We start from the raw sequence: 21488 nt of genomic DNA, 5'->3' as shown, positions 1-21488 counted from the left end.
GTTATAATGGTGGACGTTTGTAATGCACGTTACCACTTGCTCAAATTAAAGCTTTTTGCATGCATGTATTTCTTGGTTAAGCAAATCATGAGTTTTGTTATGGCACAGCAGTAGTAGTTAAATAAAAAAAAGTCATATACCCCAGCATTAATAAATAAGATCTTCCAAATAATATTAGTTTTTGTTATCTTCCCATATGATAATATACCTTTTTTAGTGAGACTTTTTTTCTTTACCCCAAAACTACACAGAAGTACCTAAATAACACACACAATGCTTTATATATATATATATATAGGGCATGTCAAAAGTTGCAAGAGCTATCTGAGTGAAACAAAGTAAGCTATTCTGATAATGTTTCCAAATCCTTCACATATTACTAATCAGACTATAGCATATTAGACATGCCTAATTATAGCATGTATCTGAAAATGCCGCTCTACATCAAAGGAGTGTCGATAACACAACTCATTGAAATGCAAATGAGCTGATCATTTAAGGTAAATGAAGGATTACCCAGTTGCCCCACGTATCAGCCCAGTGCTGTCTATGATGACAACAATCATTCATTTAAATGACTCTTCACTTAATGTTTGTGTTGGGGGTATTTTATGTATAATTATTGAGAGGAATATGCATTCTGACCCGCGCTCATTTGCCATGTGGCTCAAGGAGCATAAGGTCAGTTTCAACAATAGACAACCGTCCACTGCAAGACTGTGTCCACAGTGTGATGTGTCATTAGCTAGTGATTTTCCACCCAACATTTGACCACCTGGTTCTCTTAATTAATTCACTCCTCTTTCACTCCCTCCCTCCCTGGTGTTCATCCTTTTCATTGTGTGCTGGGTGCAATCAATTCTCCTATAATGTGTACGCGAGTGCAGCTGTCCGCAAATCGAGTTTCTATTAATGAGATGGTGGTGAGGGGGAGGGAGGATGCTATACCAGCAGCCTATGAACACTGGGATATTACCTTTTCTTCAGTACAAGTTTGAGGACTTAATCGGCCTTTATGTCATTGACACATGGACAATATTTGATTTGAAATATTTATTACTGTCTATTATATTTTTTACCTCCCACAGTTTTTCCCTTTTTCAAATCTGATTTGTGATTGTTATGTAAAATACAGTTATTTGTATCTGAATGGGCCAATTACATAGTAGGATATCATTTATCAGGCCTTTTTATTACAACATGTTAACAGGCTATTCTGAAAACGAATTAAAGGTGTGGTTGCTATTGCCAGAGGTGTCCTTGCTGTTTGCTTGTATTGATCTAAACTCCCACTCAGAGCATGTCCTCCTCGTACCTTATGTGCAGGATTTATGCTAAAAAGAATGCAGCCTTTTGGCATTTCAGTGGAAAAGCCTTTGCTGCACTCATGTGCATAACATGTATATTATCTAGGCAATTCTGTTAATAATATTTTCATCTGGTGAAAAGTATGTTTTTAGCATTAGCTGATGGATTAGCTTGGACTAAGTGTCGTAATGTAAAGCCGTTTTCTAATTCTGTTATCATGTTGAATTCAGACATTAAAAGACAAAATAGAATCAGACCTGAGGACTACACGCAATCTGTTTTCAAATAGGTTTATAATGTATGATATGAGTTAAATTGTACAGGCTTTGTCAACATCATACTTGTCTCTGATCAAGTTTGTCGCCCACACATCCATCTTTCCCTCCGCCATGGTCTACAAGTAAATGTGTGGTTGCTCACATGTGAGCGTGACACCCTTGTCGTGCAGGGTGGCAGTGTGTTGGGATGGGGAGTGGTCAGGGCAGCGCACGACCTCGGTGTTGCAGAGTACACTTCCTGCGCACCATCCACCCTCATCCTCTCACCCTGTCGCCATATGTTCAGATGCTGGCCAGAGGAATCGCCGGCGCATTGGGGTGGATCAGACGACCCCACAGAGGGAGGGAGAGCAGGGGGGGGCATGGCAGGGGGTGGCCTGCCACTCAACTTCCAGCACAGGTCAGTACAGGACCGCATGAGCACCTCCTTCTCCCCCTCCTGCTCATACCCTCCATGCTGAAGGCAGCCCTCCCCCCAACTCAATCCAGCAGTGACTTAATTGGTGAACTAAATGACATACTTAATTCTAGACACATAACCCCTTTAAATTACACTGCCACACAGAATATACTCACAGAAAGGCATTATTTCGTTCAAATACAGTGGGCGCACTATATGCAAGTCCTCATAGTCTCCATACATACTGCAGTGGTCATTCACAACTGGAATTGGTGTTGAGGTCAGGTGTAGCCAAATCATGTTCATCCGTGGTTGTTTTTAATGTATTCTTAGTAATGTTATTTGGAAAGGTATTTCAAGGCTTTCTTGTTCCATTTTTCCCTATTCATGATCATCAGAAATGGAGGCCTCATGCTGGTTTAGTTTTTTACATAAACGTTAACTGTATATTGCACTTGCATGTTTACATAATGTGGTTGTTGCCTCTAAATTATCTTTTGCGGTCTGTAAAACTCTCTAGAACCCATCCATGTGCTTGTGTTTGTATACATCTATAGAAATAATGGTTAAAAAAACAGGGGGTGCACAACATTAAAAACACATATTACAATATAAGGCTGCACTGCAAACTGTGGCCACACAGTTACTATAGAAACAACACCTTACTGACAATCAAAACAATAATTTAAAATGTTGGGCTACATGGGTATAGTGCATGCTTGTGATGCATGCATAGTTCAATGTATTTTTAAGTTGTTTCATTAAGTCTTTGAATGTGCAAAAATATATCTTCAAAGTGCAATTCTATGCTGTGCTATATGCATTCACCCTCTCTGATGTAATTGGTGTGCACGATTGTTATAAAGTTAACGTTGGAGACTACTGTCAAATAACTTGGGGTCTTTTTAGCAACAGGTCTTTGCTACAGCAATTACATTTTACACGTTTTAATCAACGAGTAAGCTGTATGGGTGTGTGTGTGGGTGCATGCATGTGTATTACTAGAAAAGTAAGCTCAGGTGTTCTGATTTGATTACGGTGAACTGTAGACGTTTTGCCCTTCCTCCTTTTTAATTGCTTTTAGCCTGTATGGCAATAATTCTGATTAAATTAAATGTGCAACTTTATCTTAATCCTCTCTATCAACTCATCATCTACTTTTATGGAACAAGTCTTTCTGTTGTAGGCTAGAAATGAGATTACTGTGTATTAACTGTGGAATCTGGTACTCAGTAATGATGACCTTGAGGTTTGGCATCATTACCTGTCCCACAGTGCGAAGCATCCAAATGACAACATTACTCTTGCTAGTTCAGATTGACGCATCAGGGATGTTTCTGCACTACAATGGCATTCGCTTATTGAAAATGCCTTTGCACAACATGGCTCTGTTGCACTTCACTTCTTGAAATACTGAATGCATAATACATACAGCTCCTCTACCTGTTTTTATGGGGGAGGACATGGAATGACTTGAGATGGAGGTCTGTTTATCGTAATCCTCCTCGCTCTCTCCCTCTCTTATTCCCTCTTCTCTCTTACAGGAAGCATGCCTTGAACTGTCACAGAATGAAGCCAGCCCTCTTCAGCGTTCTCTGTGAGATCAAAGAGAAGACGGGTAAGTTTCTACTTCACGCGCTCTGTTTGTGTTCCCCAGTTGGCTCAGGTTAACCTAGTGTGGAGCTGTACCGTGCCTTTGTTACAGTTTCCCCGACACAAAGTTACTTGTTTACAACCTTGCACTGAAATCCTACTGATTGGATTTAATTTGTTACAGCACTGATTCAGTTGTACACATTGTTCATCTTTGGTCGAAGATCACTTTAAATAAGCATTACTGGTTTTTTTTTCCGTTGCCCGAGTAAATATAGAAACTTAACGTATTTTTGGCGGCTCTGCACACAGACCATCTGAAACTCATTTCAGTGGATTGGTGCTTTGAAACTTGAGACACAGACTGCAGAACCTGCTGCTGAATATGTTTACACATTTGTGTTCTCTTGCATGAATCCCAAATAGCAATTTTGTCTTCCATATTGACCTGTATTACCTGAATGCAGAGATATGCCTTACCCATTTTTACCTTTCCTGTCAGTTTTCAACAACAAAAAAATACAGTGCTATGTGGCTATAGATAGATCAAGGTTCTTTATTGTCAAGATTTAGATTGATCCCAAACATTGGGAAATGTAGTTGACTGTCACCACAATACTTACTTTATTAAAGCAGGGTCATGATATATTACTTATACCCCTATTACAATTTATCATATCCAAATGATGTGATACAAAAAATTCATCCTGATTCCAAACGAAAGTTCACACACAGCTAGTTGACAGCAGGCAGATATGAACAAATCCACAGAGGTTATTGTGTTGCATTCAAACAGTTATGCTATCTCAGTACAGAGCAAAAAAAAGCTACACCACACAATGTAGGGTAAGTGTGCATTGGGAATACATTGATATGCACATCAATGTAGTACCTTTTATCTAAACATCACATGCAAAGCAAGAAGAGAATATTCTGAAATCGTCCAAACAAATGATTCTGAATTTCAAAAGCACGTGATCTGATGGAAATGATTGAATATGTACATGTCACAAAATTGCTTTAAGTCACAAACGTATTCAAAGTAAACACGCTAATTATTCTCATGTTGTTTGCGATTCGAGTGAGCCACCTTACAGATTCCAGTGTGGTTGTACAGCGCAGGCCTGCTATAGGTGGCAGATTGATGGTTATGGTAGTGTAAAGGGGGTGCATTTTTGAATTCTCTCGCTTTGCCAGTATCTCCCATCTCTTCTCTCTCTTTGTGCCTTTCTCTCTTTCAGCAGCCTGTTGTATCTCCTAACATCAAACCTCTCTTGTTCAAATACAATTTGAAAATACTGCACTGCTGTCTGTTGTGGCCCTCTGTCAATAATGTATTATTGCTCTCCAGTGATTGGACAAAAGTAAAGGCTTGAGTGAGTGGGGCAGGGTGCACTGTTTCCCAGGCAACCAGTGGTCTTATTTACCCTAATGCCATTCACTTTGATTTTCACATTTAGTCTCCCGGCAAACGAGAGCCAGGGTTTGTGAGTACTCTTACAGTAAGCTGAGCAGAAGAACAAAGCAGGCATCGAGCTAGGATCACTATAGATGCATGCTGGAGGTGAATATGCCAACCATGAGATGTAGAGATATGTGGCTCTGCCTGTGCTATGCTGGCCATCTGTCACATAGTGCCCTCTTAACTGCACTGTGTACCTGCTTTGGCATTTCTCTGCTACTCCACCAGACCCCCTGCAGGCCCCATTATGTGCCTCTGGAATGTGAATTGACTTCTCTTCAGTGCAGCTTGTGGAAGACCCAATCAGTAGTCCTCTAGTATCTCCACAGGTTTTTCTGCAGTCCTTTTTTACTAACAAACATGCACTTGAGTCGGCACACCCACACACACACACACACACACACACACACACACACACACACACACACACACACACACACACACACACACACACACACACACACACACACACACACACACACACACACACACACACACACACACACACACACTCTCTTTCCCTTGCACACATGCGCACACACCGAACGGGGATAAAAGCAAGCTCGGTCTTGGGTCTACTCCTACTGCCTCAGTCTTGTCCTCTCCCCCTCCCTCCCTCTGCCTCGCTCCCATACTAGAAAGAGAAGACTTGCTCTGAACTCAGGGCTTTGATATGGTAATGTAATGGTGGTGGTGGAGGAAGGGAGGTGGGGCGTGGGGGATGGGAGGTGAATTCTGCAGTTGGTTAGATTGTTTTCATTGTAAAGGAAATGTTCTGCGCAAATGCCAGTGCCCCCCACTGCCCCAACTCCAAATCACCCCCCATTTTTACGACAGTGCCTGTGTTGTCCTGAGCTCTCACATTAAACATGAACTCCATCTGCATGACATTTGATTCCTGCTAATACTTTATTAAAGATACACCCCGAAAAGAAATTAAAGCACTTGGAGAGAGCCGGGAAATGATCAAAGTTGAGAGCCAGTGGCTTTGCTTCAACTCAGTTCTGTTCTCGCTCGCTCTCATGGGTATTTGCTGTAAAAATAGCTCTTGGTGCAATGGGACAGCTTATGCCAAAATCTCTCACAAGCCACTGCAGTTACTCTCAGACGTTTTTCATTTAGTTTGGATATGTTTGAGGCTTTTCTCCTTACTTTTATAAATGCCTTGTGCATGACAACAGTGAATATGTCACTCACTCTGTTCTGTCACCCTGCTCGAGTCCCTCTCTTTCAAGCCTGAACATTCCCAGTTTATTTTTGAACATGCTTTAAATGAAAATAAAAATAGTTTTTCCTAGCGGAATTAAAGCTTTTTGATGGCAAAGTGTATTCCGAGCTTCTCCCTCCTCCTTGGAGAAGTTCACACCCAAACACTTGCCTCTCTTCTTGATAAACTGTCTGATAAACAACTATGTGGGATAATGCTTCTAGTAGTGTTGTCACGATACCAACATTTTGGTTTCGATACCGATACCAAGTCAAGAATTGCGATTCCGATTCTTTTTCGATACTTTTCTTAAAAAAAGGGAAACACGGAATATCGGCTTTAAAATTAGGAATAACAGATGATTTTAGCAGTCAGAACAACTAAAGCAGCAGGTTAATAATAACAGAAACGCCAAAGAGTCACATCTAATATAAATATATATAAAAGCATTTATTTTAATTGTGTAGCAGTCAGTTTATCATTCTGGCAGCACTGTTGAGCATTTTGAAAATGTATTTTCATGCCTCTGTGCAAGGCTTAGTCTTTCTATCTGTATAGCCACTGGTGTAAAGTAACTAAGTTCATAAACTCAAGTACTACTTGGGTACAATTTTGAGATACTTGTACTTTATTTAAGTATTTCAATGTTTATTTTGCTACTTTGTACTTCTAATCCACTACAGTTCAGAAATAATGGTGTACTTCTACTGCACAACAGTTCAGAGGTACATGGTGTACTTCTACTCCACTACAGTTCAGAGGTACATGGTGTACTTTCCTCCACTACATGTATTTAATCCCTTTTTGTTACTTCACAGATGAATGATGTGAAATCTAATCAAGTGTTGAATCAGACTTTAGTTCCACCTGGAGTAAATCCACCAGCTACCCTGCAGTCTCCAAAGTACTTCAAACTAGCTGCACCTCCACCAGCTACCCTGCAGTCTACAAAGTACTTCAAACTAGCTGCACCTTCACCAGCTACCCTGCAGTCTACAAAGTACTTCAGACTAGCTGCACCTCCACCAGCTACCCTGCAGTCTACAAAGTACTTCAGACTAGCTGCACCTTCACCAGCTACCCTGCAGTCTACAAAGTCATTCAGACTAGCTGCACCTTCACCAGCTTTGAGAACACTTTCATGATCAATCATTATAAACATATCATATATATTATTCTGAAATGGACCAATCTGCACCATGACTACTTTTACTGTCGCTACTTTAATACTTTTACTTGAGGAACATTTTGAATGCAGTACTTTTACTGTAACAGAGTATTCCTACACTCTGGTGCTTCTAGTACAAGACCTGAGTACTTCTACTTTTACTGTCACTACTTTAACTATATTTTGATGATAATACTTTTGTACTTTTATTTGAGGAACATTTTGATTGCAGGATTGTTCCTACATTCTGGTACTTCTACTTTAACTCAAGTACAAGACCTGGGTACTTCTACTTTTACTCAAGTACAAGATATATACTTATACCACCTCCGTTTATAGCCTATGAAAAAAACGAATAGAAAACGAAGGCTAAAGCTAACGTTAGCAGATAGTGATGCTAGTTTGCTAGTTACGTTTGCTCAACGATAATATTGCGACAGAAACACTTTTCAGTGCACATCACGCTCTGCTGCTCCGACAGGGAGCTCTGCTCTGAACACCTGAACGGTTCACAGACTTCTGGCGTCTTTTTTGTCAACAAGCCGAGGCGCAGCGGCCATGCTTCTTGTTTTCTCACTGGCAGCTAGCGCGTGGCCGCGTGCACGAGAGAGAAGGGAGGGACTTAGAGCGTGCTTGAGAGGAGCGGGACTGCAGGCACGGCTGCAGTGCAGGGAGTGGGAGTGGAAGCAGAGCGCTGAACACACACGGCTCTTATTAAAACGGCGCTTTTTCACAGGAGTACTTTTCCCCGTCATTCTTAAAGTACCGATACTAAAGAAACGGAGGAACCGTACCGTTTTTAACGGCAGGGTATCGCGGTACCTTTCAAGTATCGGTACACCGTGCAACACTAGCTTCTAGTTGGCTGTGTGGAAGTGGTGGCAAACTGACTGCAACTTACTTATTCAAGACTAAAATGATTAACTCCGTGTCGTCTCTTAAGGCCCTGACACGCCTACCCGATTTTGGGAGTCAGAGGCAGTCGGGCATTCGCAGGTTGGTGTGTCCCGCACCGTCGTTGCTTTACGGCACATTTTCACACCTCCCGTCGGCCAAAGAAATCACTCTGATTGGCTGTTGCCTCTTTTGAATGACGAATACACACTACCACTGCCTGCTGGTAAGGACAGTTATTAGGCGCATTCACACCGCAGTACTTTTCCCACAAAGGTTCATCAGAACTTAGTTCATGAGAACTCTTTAGTTCTCATGAACTAAGTACAGATCGCGTTCACACAGGAAAAAGTCCCTGGGGGAGGATTAGGCAAATGAAGCCGCTGACGTCACTTCTTCTTCTTCTGCTTTGGATTTACTGGCAGGCCGCAAACCACTTCACGGCGTATACTGCCGACAAAATCCCCGGCTGGAAGTCCCCGGAGTTGGGGACTGGCTTCAGAGTAAATCGCCAGAACGCCGACACCTCCTCATCTCCACCGCTCCCATGTTTTATTTTGTGTTGCCATAAATTAGTCTCTCTGCGTTTCTGCGCTGGGCTAATGCTAATGCGAGGATAATAAAATGGTGGCTTCACAAAACTTTTTGGGAGTTTTACGGGGCGTGGTTTGCAATCCGCCCAGCCAATCAGACATAGGAACCTTTTTCTCCCACGAAAGTCCCTGCTCTCTAGCAGGGACGGAAAAGGGGGTGACAAGGTTCTCATGAACTATTTTTAGTTCCGGCTCTTTTTGGTGTGAACGCAACATTTCGGAGTTATATCGGAACTAAAGTGGGAAAAGTACTGCGGTGTGAACGCGCCTATTGCTACTCGTCGACTGAAGTCTTTGCGGTGTAATCGTAGGCGGATGGCGTAGGTGGGTGGCGTAGGCGGGTGGCGTAGCCGACGCAGGCGACGCAGGCGACGTAGCCGACGTAAAAGTCGGGACGTCTTCGGTACGCGTTCTTTGGTCTCAGATTGGTGTGTAGTAGGGTTGTCATCACAACGACGTGGCCTTGAAGTGAAATTGGTAATGGCCGGCTGTGCTGCGTCTTTCTCTGTAACCTCTTTGGCGTGCTTCACACTCAAATGCGAACGCATTGTTGAGGTTGAGCTGTGATAGACCAACGTCTTTTCGCAGAGCTTGCATTTATCTTCCTTTGGACTTGTAAGTTCGAAGTAGTTCCACGAGGAGGAACTCTTTTTACCTGCCGCTTTGTTCATCTTTAGTCGCACGTGTGAGGGAGAGGGGGGGTGGGGGCGGGGGCGGTGTGTAGCGTGCTGCAGAGTCCTGCATCTGGTCGGGTACCCGCGGGTACCCGACGGGTGACCCGCAAAAAAGGTGATTCGCGAGTGGTATTTTTTCAAACGCTTTTTTCCGGGTTCGGTTCTGGGTAAAACAAAGATGATGCGGGTCGGGTCGCGGGTATTGCATAATAAATATATTAAAATAATAATAATTTAGTTTAATGTTTAAATCCTCAGACTTCTCCCCCGCGGGACCGTGCATAATCATAACCTCTGCAGCGCATCGATCTGCTGCTGTGCGGGCCACATTTGAAATGGCGGAGGTGAAGCTCTCTAGTGGAGAATATACAGCATTTTCAATAACACTTCCTCAAGAGCGAAATCCAACGTCTGGGAGGCTTTTGGTGTCATCCTATAGATGGAGAAAATAACCAACATCCCACGCTTTTTCAGACAAATATGCCACTGCACGTTTTCACTGCTCATATAGGCTATGCGGGTTCGGGTCGGGTTGCGGATCTTGTGCCGACGGGTCGGGTCGGGTTGCGGAACTAATTGGCAATATGTGCGGGTAGCGGGGCGGGTTCGGTATTGCACGTCGCGGGAGCGGGTCTTGAAAATCAGACCCGTGCAGGACTCTGGCGTGCTGCAGCAGCAGTCTGCTCTGCAAGCAGGCTTCCTCCAAGTTTACAGTAAAACAAACTGGTGGTGTGACCAATGGCCATTTACAATTATTAATACTATTACTATTATTAGCATTAGTCTATATTTTGGTTGAAACTAAGCCAGAAAAAAAAAAACATAAAAAATATATAAATAAAATCGATTTTTAAAAATAATATTCGATTATGGAGACTGTAACGAATATTCAAATAATCGAATAATCACTGGCATCCCTAGTGTGTAGCGGCCTTTATTAAAAGTGAATGTGCCAGTCACAGTTGTAATTATGAATATGTATGTCCTCTGTACAGAACCACTCATATAGGCCATGCATCCTGAGCAACAAATGTGCAGGTTTAACAACAAAGACATCTCGATGGCCTGAATCCACGCCTGAATCCAGTGAGCTGTTAACTGGAGCCTGTGGATTTCTCTGTTAGGTGCCCAGTTTTTCCAGTACACTAACAATGTGCTGGGGCTCTAAATGTTAGCAGTTGGCCTCGGCAAAAGGCCCACTCACTTCCCTCTGTGTATTTTCTGAGAAGCCTTTCAGTTGGTATGAGGTTTTTTTTTTTTGAGCACAATCATTGGCTGATCTTTCAAATTACATGTTAATAATTCTGTTGACAATTACCATCAGTCCTGTTTGTTTAATTCGACTTAAAATGTGTGCTTTTTCTTAACACCTACAAACACCAACATCTCACATTCAAGCAGCACTTGGATAGTATGTTGACAAAGCTGCTAGCTGACAACCCATCATCACATCCTATTAATGTTTTGACAAGATGGATGAATGGTGAGATTTAGCCAACTCGATGAACTCGCTCTCTGGTTTATGTTTGTCAGTGCTATTCCTGGTTACATTTAATACAAAAGCTTCCCCTCTTTCGTTCATATCATTTCAAAGAATACCTTTTCTACTGAAACAAAATGATCATGGATTAGACTGTGATGACCAAATACATATTGTTGCAATGTTGACTGTCCAGAGTTGTACAATCATAGCTCAAACTATGCAGCTGGTTGGTATTTAAGTCTTCAAAGTTGTTGTTATTGATCTCTCATGTAACCTTAAGCCCCGGACACACCAAGCCGATTTTGGCCGTCGATGGATGTCGTTCACACCGGAATAAGTCCCTGGGGAAGGATTAGGCAAATGAAGCCACTGACGTCACTTCTTCTTCTGCTTTGGGTTTACTGGCAGGCCGCAAAAAACTTCACGGTGTATACTGCCACCCTAAGTCCCCGGCCGGAAGTCGGAAGTCCCCGGAGTTGGGGACTGGCTGCTGGGAGTCCCAGCAGCTTCTACTGAAGCCTTCCGAGTAAATCGCCAGAACGCCGACACCTCCTCATCTCCACCGCTCCCATGTTTTCTTTTGTTTTGCCATAAGTTAGTCTCTCTGTGTTTCTGCGCTGGGCTAATGCTAATAATGCTAATGCAAGGATAATAAAATGGCGGCTTCACAAAACTTTTTTTTTTACGGGGCGTGGTTTGCAATCTGCCCAGCCAATCAGACATAGAAACCTTTTTCTCCCACGAAAGTACCTGCTCTCTAGCAGGGATGGAAAAAGGGGTAAAAAAGGTTCTCATTTTAGTTCCGGCTCTTTTTGGTGTGAACGTGACATTTCGGAACTATATCGGAAGTGGGAAAAGTTCTGCGGTGTGAACGTGGCTATTGTATTTTTAATCGGATTATGAAGGTCCTAATGTTTTTGCAAGCCATGTGTGTTTCCTAATTAAATCATTACCTTACCTTGGCATTCACAACACTCAACAGAAAGGACCCTATTAGTGCTAATTGAATTACAGCATGATTGTAGTTGTAAAAGCAACAAAACAAAACACTATTTAAAGTCACACAGAGTTGCCATGTGTTGATTCACAGCTGTAATCTATGTCACACATATTTGAAATTGGGTAATTCACAGCCAGAATAAACACTTAACCTTTTACAGCCTTTATTAATGGTATTTAAACAAGTATTTATTTATATTTGAATGTAATTTAACAATGCATCACACACCCTTGATACCCATTTGGTAGCACTCCATTTTTTGTTTGGAAGAAAAAACCCATTTAGCCTCACATGATGTGATTTAGATGTTTGTATTTCATGGACTTTGACAGACTACAGTACATGAAGTCTAGTGAATCACATGCCTCATTAAAGCAACTTAATTATTATTAGTTTCCAAAGAGCCCAATTTGGAACAGAGCCATAACATTTATGAGTTGTTAGGAACTTGTGGGAAGCCTTTTTTATATTTTTACGAGGGGAAGCATACATTGCCTTTTAAGCCAAAAGAAGGAACGAGATAAAAATAGACTGCTAGAAATGCAACCTATGTGAAGCTACAGACCTTCATTGTTTTACTATCCCTTGGGTTGAAAGCTAGAATAGGCCATCCACCTTTGTATAGCCGAACAGACTTGGTCAAATTCTTAGGTTTTCTACCTTTTTTTAAAGATCACTTTTATATTTGCAGTGGTGGTGCTGCTGCTGGATTATCTCATTGACATTTAAGGAATCTCTGTTTTGTGGTGTCCTGCCACTCAATTGTTTTTTCTCTCCCGGCCCCGTTGCAGAAGAGAACGAAAGAAGATAGTGTGTGCGTTGGGGGGCGGGGGGTGTGCAGGAGTGATACAGGGAGATTGATGAGGCAGTAAGAGCAGGAGTAATTACTCGGTGTCCATTCCCCAAGCCAGATTGGCAGACGGCTAATATCACACAGACCCCTGGCCCTGACAGGCACACCACCGCCCCCCACTCCCCAACTCAAAGTGGGGAGGCACAGCACCCCAACCTCCAGCCTAGACCTAATGGTGTGTGGGTCAACTGATTTACCCATGTGGTATTATTCCTGAAGGAACTGGGCCTCAGTATATTGACATGGGAGACTGCGGTCTGGAGTGTGTTTTAGGACGGGAAGAACTCCGTGGAATTAATCATCTTTAAGATTGCTGGAACATGATTTTTGTCATGATTCACCAAGACCAGCGATTTGGCTGTGCTGTCGCTAAATAGTCACGAAGATCCGGTTAGCTTCGACAACTGAATATAAATGCATTGTGTTAATAGATTCCATTGTTCTATTACAATAAATGCCCAAAATGACAGCAGAGAAGTTTATTTGGAGATGAGTCGATAAGTGAAACTGAAGATGGGGAGTTGAAAACATGAAAGCACATTAAATTGAAATGAAACTGAAAATTCAAATAATATTTATTTTTGCCATATTTCATTTGGTTGAATTAAAACGTGTAAGGGGCATACACATATTGGTGACAGACATAGAAATGTTATTGGCCAGAGTAACATCATGGGCAAGGTGCAATTTTTTTGCACACTTACTTACTGATCCACAAATGACAAATCATTTATGCTTAACAAGAAAGCAGGAAATATTGAGTGACCCATCAGAAGATGGGGGTAGACTCCTTACTATCTCATCTGCCCTCCCTCAGCATGTCTATGACTCTTACAACGCTTTTAGGCTTTGCTCTTAAAAGAAGCCAGCGTCTCTTTAATTAAAGATATGTAAATGTGGTCTCAGCTGGATTGCATGGTGGGGTGGGAGAGTGTCGGAGCCTAGCTTCTAATCCTGACTAATTAAGGATTAATTACAATTGATGGGAGCCTTCCACCCCTCAGCAGTAGTGCACATTGCTGTCCCAGACAGTATGTTTGTATATTTCACAACATGTCATAAATGCAGGGGAGAGAAGGAAACATCAGGCCTAGTAAGGGAGGGGGGGGGGATACCCAGCCATTCCAAGATGAGCTCTATGCATTGGGGTTTAACAGAAACTGAGAAGCCCATGCTGCTGTTAAACTTGACGCACTCCTCTCAATGGTATGGATGGAATGATGTACCATTTGCTCATCAAAAACACAACATATATTGGGTGATTAGTTTATATTTCCATTAGTGTGTTATTTGTGTATTCATGTATGCCTGTAAAGATTTGCAAAACCAATTGGGGATACCCCAAGCAAATATGCCCCATACATAATATAGACACGTTGGCTTTATTCCTCAGTGAACTGGTACATCGGACCCGACTAACCATGTAGCCTCAGCGCTCTCTGGCACCATCTGACTGTGTCATAATGCTTGTTCACTTGTTATTAATGGGCACTGCTCTTCTGATCTATCGCTTAATTGCCATCTAATTTGCATAACAGTGCAAATTAACGACCTCTCAAATGAGCGTTCATTTTTCACAAAGTCTTTAGGAGCTCCTTAAGAGTCTGCGCTAATGAGCACAGGAGGCAGCTGGCCTGATGAGAGTTGACTGGGGAAGATCCTAGCAGTGCTTTAACAAGCATCCCGCTTAGGTGCTCTTCATCATCCTCCTCTTTCTCCCGTGACACTTCAAATTCTGACTTCCTTGTCTCTTCATTTTTCTCTGTCTGCAAAACTGTTCTAGACTGTGGGTATCATGTTGGAGAGGTAGTCCTGGCAGAGTGTTCAACATAATGATATTACCGATAAGGACCTCGATTTTAGCACTTGTGTCATTTTGATACAATAAGTATTTCCTAGGATTGAGTTGTATGTGTTATAGGTTATATAGCTTGCAATGTATCCACTTGGCTAACAATATTAGCAGATGCCAGTATTCTCCATGCGAGGTCTGTTTAAATGTGTCCATGCGATCTGGATGATTCACCAGGGCCTGCCCACACTTATGTGTCTTAACCAATGTTGTCCTTATTTTTGGTCACAAGTACATCAATATATCCTAGACATGTTTGATGGGTCAAGCTTTAATAAAAAAAAAAACCGTGTTTTAAGTCATATATTATAGGGATGTCCCGATTACCTTTTTTGCTCCCGATCCGATTCCGATCATTCGATTTTGACAATCTGCCGATACCGATTTTTCCCGATCCGATCTTTATGCAATGCATTAAGAGAAAAAAAAGGTAACAGATAACGGCTGGTCATCCAATGCGATGAATCTTGGCTGTTATTTTGTTGGCCTTTTCACTGTTCTGGGGCAGTTTCTCTTTCCTTTTAAAAGTCTCCGCCTTGCAAACATTGCATCTGGCTGTTACACTGCCTTCACTTTCAATTTTATAATACTTCCAAACTCCTGACATTTTCTCTGTCCCGACTCTTGAGTCACCAGCTGAACGTAGCCTCTCGTTAGCTTACTGCTATTAGACACTGCGCCCACTCTGTTGCCAGATTTGAGAGAAATAAGCACTATGAAAACAAGCCCAAAAGAAGGAACGCATACATGATGTTGTGTAATTTTAAACCAAAACTAAGGCCTCAGGATGAATTTAAGACGTGAACATGGTCATTTTTGTTTTGTAACATTAATTAAAATATTTTATATAAAAAAATCCCGATCCCCGATTTTTTTCTTCCAATCTTTTGAAAATCACGTGATCAGGGATCGGAGCCGATCACGTGATTTTCCAAAGATCGGAATCGGGAGAAAAAAATCGGGGATCGGGACATCTCTAATATATTATGTGCTAAATACAATCGCTGTGCCCCAAGTAACAGCACTTTGAGGTGTCTAACAATTTGTATTGTCCATGTTTTGCTAAAAGTATGTATATATTGATAGACAAAGGGCAAATATGTTGTAGATCCTTTTTATCCTTATTTACGAAGTGACAACACAAATTGATATATCCCTCATTAGTGTTTGTGTGTTGTTGTGTGTGTGACAGTGTGTACACTGTCACACAAAATGACAATTCAAGGGGGCTACACATAGTCATCGCTTGAGTGTCCAAGCCTCTCTTTAGTTAATTAAGGGCTGATTAATGATGTGTTGGACTGAAGTGTTGTGTTTGCCAAAGGTGTGAGTTCTCCAATTCACACCTTAATCAGAGCACACTGTTTGCTCTGAATGCTTACTTCGTAGTGTGTTGTGGCTGCGTGTTTGGTTCGTGTCAGAGTGGGGGGCTGCGTGCAACAGGACTCCCAAACAGCTGCTGATTAGCGTGAGCTGCTTAAAGTAGAATTGGACATGTAGATCAGGCTCATTAAGTCGACTGTACTCCACAGAAAAACACCATTTTAGAAGAAAGGAGGCCCACACTTTTGTGTAGAATTTCCAGTAGATATTTAGCTTTTCCTAATATCCATTTGGCCAAAAGCCCATCAGGAAAATAATTTATTTTTAATGCCATATTCTACTACTAGCCCAGGGCAACTTTTTATTCACCCAAGCATTTTTAAGCAACCCATATTCTACAGAAATGGCATGATAAATCAAAGTACTTTTATGTACAGAGGAAGTTTTGTGTACAAGTTGTTAGTAATAAATTGTTCAAACATGTTGTAAAGAATCGAGGCTCCTACTAACATTGTTAAAGATTGATAGTTCTGATCTGAGCACATGTGATGATGACTAACTAGGCATAGTGAACGTGATGATTTTTTTTTCATCGCATGGATTTAAAGGTCATGGAAAATTCCCTCTCTTCTCTACGGTCGGTGGCTGGAGCTCGGTCCAAAGGGCTCTGTAAGCCCAGAGAAAGAGTGTTAACTGGGAGATGGTGAGGTGCCAGGTCCCCCTCCCCAAAAGGACAGATACAAGTACACCAAAGCCTCTCTTCCTCATCAAACATTTGTATTGCATAGTTGATGTCAAACTGGTCCAACATGAGAATTTGTAAAATAAAGTCAGATATGGTCCAGTCAGGTTTTGGTTGGTTTTGGTGTATTTTATCCTCACCACCATTCTTACACCTTAGTTTTTATTTGTTTTTAGGTGGGAAAATCTGACGAGAAGTTTAATATACGCAGATTGGCCCCAGTTCTTGTTTTCCGTATCTACATTTGTGTTTCCCATTTCACACCCGGCAAACAGTTGTAATCCTCATACAGGGTCTTACCTATCATATCTCTGGCTGCAGTTGAGATTTGTTTTTGTGCGGAACATTTGCATATTCATGTAGCATATTTCCATTGTGCAAACCATCTTTCTATGGCCCATTCTCTTTATCTGCATTCTCTGTCTGCAATGAAAGGACAAACTGATGTTTTCACAGTCCTATCTTTTCACTCTTACTGGCTTGCTTGCTCTCTGGCACGTCTGTACTCTGTATATTTCTGTAGACTCTCTCTCTGTCTCTTCCTCTCTCACACACATATCTTCTCCTGTGACTCCCTTTTTTCAATTCTCCTTGGTTCTCCTTCTCCCCTCTCTCTCGCTCCTTACCTTTTTCCCCCTCCTTCTCTATCCTTCTCTCTCTCCCGCTCCCTTGCTCTCCCAGTGAAAGGCTGAGAATACCCAAGGGAGCTGATGCAATTAAAATGCTAATCCTGTCTGTCTACAGAGAGAGGGAGAGGGGGGGGGGGCTGACAGCATGAGGGATTGCGGCTCACATGGAGAACTCGACTGAAATGGAGAACAGAGGGAGGGGGGGGGGGGCACTGGGGGAGGTGGGTGGGGGTGCGCTGAAAGGGAGAAGGGGGAGGGGATGTGTGTTGGGGGGAGACAGAGTGAAAAAAGGGGATGCTAGCGAGGGGAAAAAGACAGACAAGGATAAAGCTTGTGTTGTGAGCTGAGCAATGATATACTGACTGCATTTAAGTCTTATCTCTCCCTATGTGTATTACAGTTAATGTACAGCACTACGCTGTTGGTTAGGTTCCTCAACCTTACCTGCACCACTTCTGATATTGTGTATTGTGTCTGCACAGCACACCGTTTTTACATTGGCTGTGCAGAAATGAGAATGATTATGTATGCAGTGAAAGCCCAGCTGGATACCCTGAATATTTCATAGTATGTGTTGCTCGCTCCGTCTCTCATTGCCACACAGCCCAGCTAGTGTGGTAGCGTGTGCATAATAGTGTGATGTCTAAGAGCTAGGGATGCAGGCTGTGGGCCTAAGCTGTCTTCCAATTTAAAAAAAAAAAAAAAAAAAGTATCATTACTTTCAGCAGTCTTGAGTTTTAATCTCTCAGTAACGGAGGCAGTCCAGCGGCGATGTCAAGAGCCCATTGATCAAAGGGAATCGCTGCCTAGATTCCTCAGACCTGCAGATTTGTATTTTTTCAAAAGTCTCATGGTTGGCTTGCGAGTGGAAGACTTTGGGACTTTTACAATTTCATCCCATGTGGTATTTTTTCAGTGCAGCATCTTAACAGCTGCTATAATACCACTAGGCCACTAGACTGTGCATGAGTGCAATTGTGGGTAATCACAGCTTAATTGGAGTAATTAGGGGAATGTAGGGGCATTAGGCTACAGCTGGGGGCCATAATGAGGAGTGGGGGCAAAAGGGAGGGGGAGAGGTGAAAAGCTTCAAGAGCCACAGTTGCCCTCTTCAGTTGAGGTCAGTTGTACTTTTCAGTGATTGCACAGGGAGTACACTCAACCAAAGCTGTGCGTGGCATAATGAACACAAAAGTTTAACCGCCATCAGAGCGTTTACAAAGTATCCTGTAGTCTCAACAGGTGCTACCTCTGGTGCTTGATCAATATATTAGCTATAGGTTACCTTGCTAGGAAGTGCAGAGACCTTTTGTGAACAACTGAAAGAAAAGAAAAAGAGGAGGGAAAGAGATGGGCAAATCAGGGTCATTAGTTCAGGCGGCTGGGTCTGCTGCATTCCTGAGCCCTGAGATGGGGGAGCAGCGGAGCAGGAATGTGCCTTGGAGAGAGAAGGGTCCTAAGCAGAAGGAAAGAAAAAAGCAAGAAGGAACAAGAAAAGAAGGGGAGGGAAAGCTGGACGCTTTGCTAAGGGAGGCCTTAATGGCGGAAAAGGCTCATTTATCAAATGAAGTTTAAAGAAAAGCTACAACTCATCTGCGCCAAAGCACTTGGAAACTTTAAGCAAAATAGTTTTTGTCCTCATTTCTTTCACATCTGTTAGTGCTACAGAGCAGCTCTACTCATTTGTTAGCTCTGACTCAGATACGGCTGCAACGTTTTCTTTTTTAGCATAACTCTTTAGGACAATTTTAACAACGACGTTAAGAATCCTAGTTGTGAAAGTTGTGCTAAGAAAAGGCTCTGAATGACTGAGAACATGAACCTCCTCACCTTTGACGATGAGCTTTGGCTAACTAGCGTAATCCTTAATGAGGACAAACGCCTAACCCAGTTTCCACTCAGATTACTCTTATCATCCATATTATTAGCATCTGGCTGCTTCAGAATCCTGTCTGGTTTTACCACAGTTTAAATAGGCTTTTAACTCCTTCATTTGGATCTATATAAATGTGAAGCCACTGCTGTGTTTATTTGTGACTGCACTTTAACGTTTTTGCACCAATATCCATATTAGTAAACATTCCATTGATAACTTAGTTTCTTGCATTGTACTATTGTTACTACTTGTTTCCTTGCAAGTAATATGTGTTTTAGCGCTGCAACAAATAATCTCTTTAGTAATCAATCAAATTGCAAGTTTTTTGTTCTATAAGAATCGATAGAACTATTTGCTTTTGTTTCCTCGACAAAAATCTAATTTCAAAATGAAGTTGGTTGAACCTAGATGCAAACTCAGATACTCACTTCATGATGATATCAAACAGAAAATAAAGGAATCCTCACATTTGAGAAACCAGTGAGAAATGTGGGTGACAATTAATCAAACGTCAAAACAGTTGATGTTAAGTTTCTGTCGACTTGTTAATGAACACGTCACTAGAGCTCTAATATATTGTAATTTTAAAAAACAAGTTTTATATGATAATAAAAGCAATTTGGAAATATAGGCAATAAAAGTAATATTTTTAACATTCCACTTTAAAGTGAATTATCCATACATCATGTAGTTCTTTTGCATATATCTATATCATTAAATAATGTATTTATAATTTACAAAATAAAAGGACTTTTTATAAATAACTTGACCAACACTTTGAGTTGCGACACCAAGTTTCTACTTTATTACTTTTTTTTTAAGTTGAATGATCGAGAAGCAGAAGAGGCAAGAGAAAATACTGTTAAGTGTTAAAAGCCTAAGGTTCTGAGGAAAAAGGTGTGTGTGTGTGTGTGTGTGTGTGTGTGTGTGTGTGTGTGTGTGTGTGTGTGTGTGTGTGTGTGTGTGTGTGTGTGTGTGTGTGTGTGTGTGTGTGTGTGTGTGTGTGTGTGTGTGTGTGTGTGTGTGTGTGTGTGTGTGTGTGTGTGTGTGTGTGTGTGTGTGTGTGTGTGTGTGTGTGTGTGTGTGTGTGTGTGTGTGTGTGTGTGTGTGTGTGTGTGTGTGTGTGTGTGTGTGTGTGTGTGTGTGTGTGTGTGTGTGTGTGTGTGTGTGTGTGTGTTGAGCATGGCTGCAGGCTGACAGAGGTCCTGGTATAATGCAGTGGTGGAGAGCAGCAACTGATAACTATACTTATGGCCACTGGGGCTCATAGTGACAGCACATGCACTCCCATTACTGGTCCCATGCCTCATGCTCTTATCTTTGGCAGCCTGCCACCGAGGGGCCACACTGCCCTCTGCTGTTGGTTCAGAGGAAGCTCAGGCTCATTGAGAATTCAGCCACACGCTCACAGCAATGACTCAGGGGAGACACTTCACTGGGTTTTGACAGGGCTGCACTTTCTTTGAATGTTGGCAGCAGTAACGCATCTTCCTATGCACCCCTCACACCCACAGTATTGTTCTTCTCCTTGAAGAGAAATGTATGTTCTCTCAGAAACTTTTTCACCAACAGGTTTTCTCCACCCCAGAAAGGCTTGGGGCAGAATGTAACAGAAAACTTTCATAAACAGACAAATGTTGACCTTGTTTACTTTCTCTCTCCTTGTGTCTAGTGCTGAGTATACGAGGTGTGCAGGAGGAGGACCCCCCAGATCCTCAGATCATGCGGTTGGACAACATGCTGCTAGCAGAGGGGGTGTCAGGTCCAGAGAAGGGAGGGGGCTCGGCCGCGGCGGCTGCAGCTGCAGCGGCGGCGGGGGGCTCACCCACCGACAGCAGCATCGAACACTCCGACTACAGAGCCAAGCTCGCACAGATCCGCCAGATCTACCACTCTGAGCTGGAGAAATACGAACAGGTGTGTACAGATAAGACGCATGGAAATAAACTGCTGTCTGAAGATATTAACATGTATAATGAATGAAGTCAGTTACAGAGATAATTTATGTACATTGGTTTATCAGTAAGGTAACAATAATGTTGTGCTCACTGAAAAAACTAACTTTGTACTGTTGGACTAAATGATTGTGTTCCTACTTCTCTTTCCATGTTTGGAGATATTTAACTATTTTCAGCTGCTGATGTGTTGAACTT

General features: G+C 42.2%; 1 protein-coding gene across 3 annotated transcripts in view; it reads left to right on the top strand.

Moving 5' to 3' along the window:
- pbx4 (pre-B-cell leukemia transcription factor 4) overlaps positions 1-21488 on the top strand; it is a 28851-nt gene that overhangs the window by 1144 nt on the left and 6219 nt on the right. For 2 of the 3 annotated variants that reach the window (XM_034088580.2, XM_034088581.2), the window contains exons 2-4: positions 1873-1986; positions 3531-3604; positions 21008-21252. In XM_034088580.2, coding sequence (XP_033944471.1) covers positions 1873-1986; positions 3531-3604; positions 21008-21252 — 433 coding nt within the window. The remainder of the gene's footprint in view (positions 1-1872; positions 1987-3530; positions 3605-21007; positions 21253-21488) is intronic. The other variant, XM_034088582.2, reaches the window with a different exon arrangement.

Source organism: Pseudochaenichthys georgianus, chromosome 8 (assembly GCF_902827115.2).
Source record: "Pseudochaenichthys georgianus chromosome 8, fPseGeo1.2, whole genome shotgun sequence".
Taxonomy (NCBI): domain Eukaryota; kingdom Metazoa; phylum Chordata; class Actinopteri; order Perciformes; family Channichthyidae; genus Pseudochaenichthys; species Pseudochaenichthys georgianus.
Note: the sequence above shows the minus strand (reverse complement) of the source record. Positions and strands in the feature narration are given on the sequence as shown.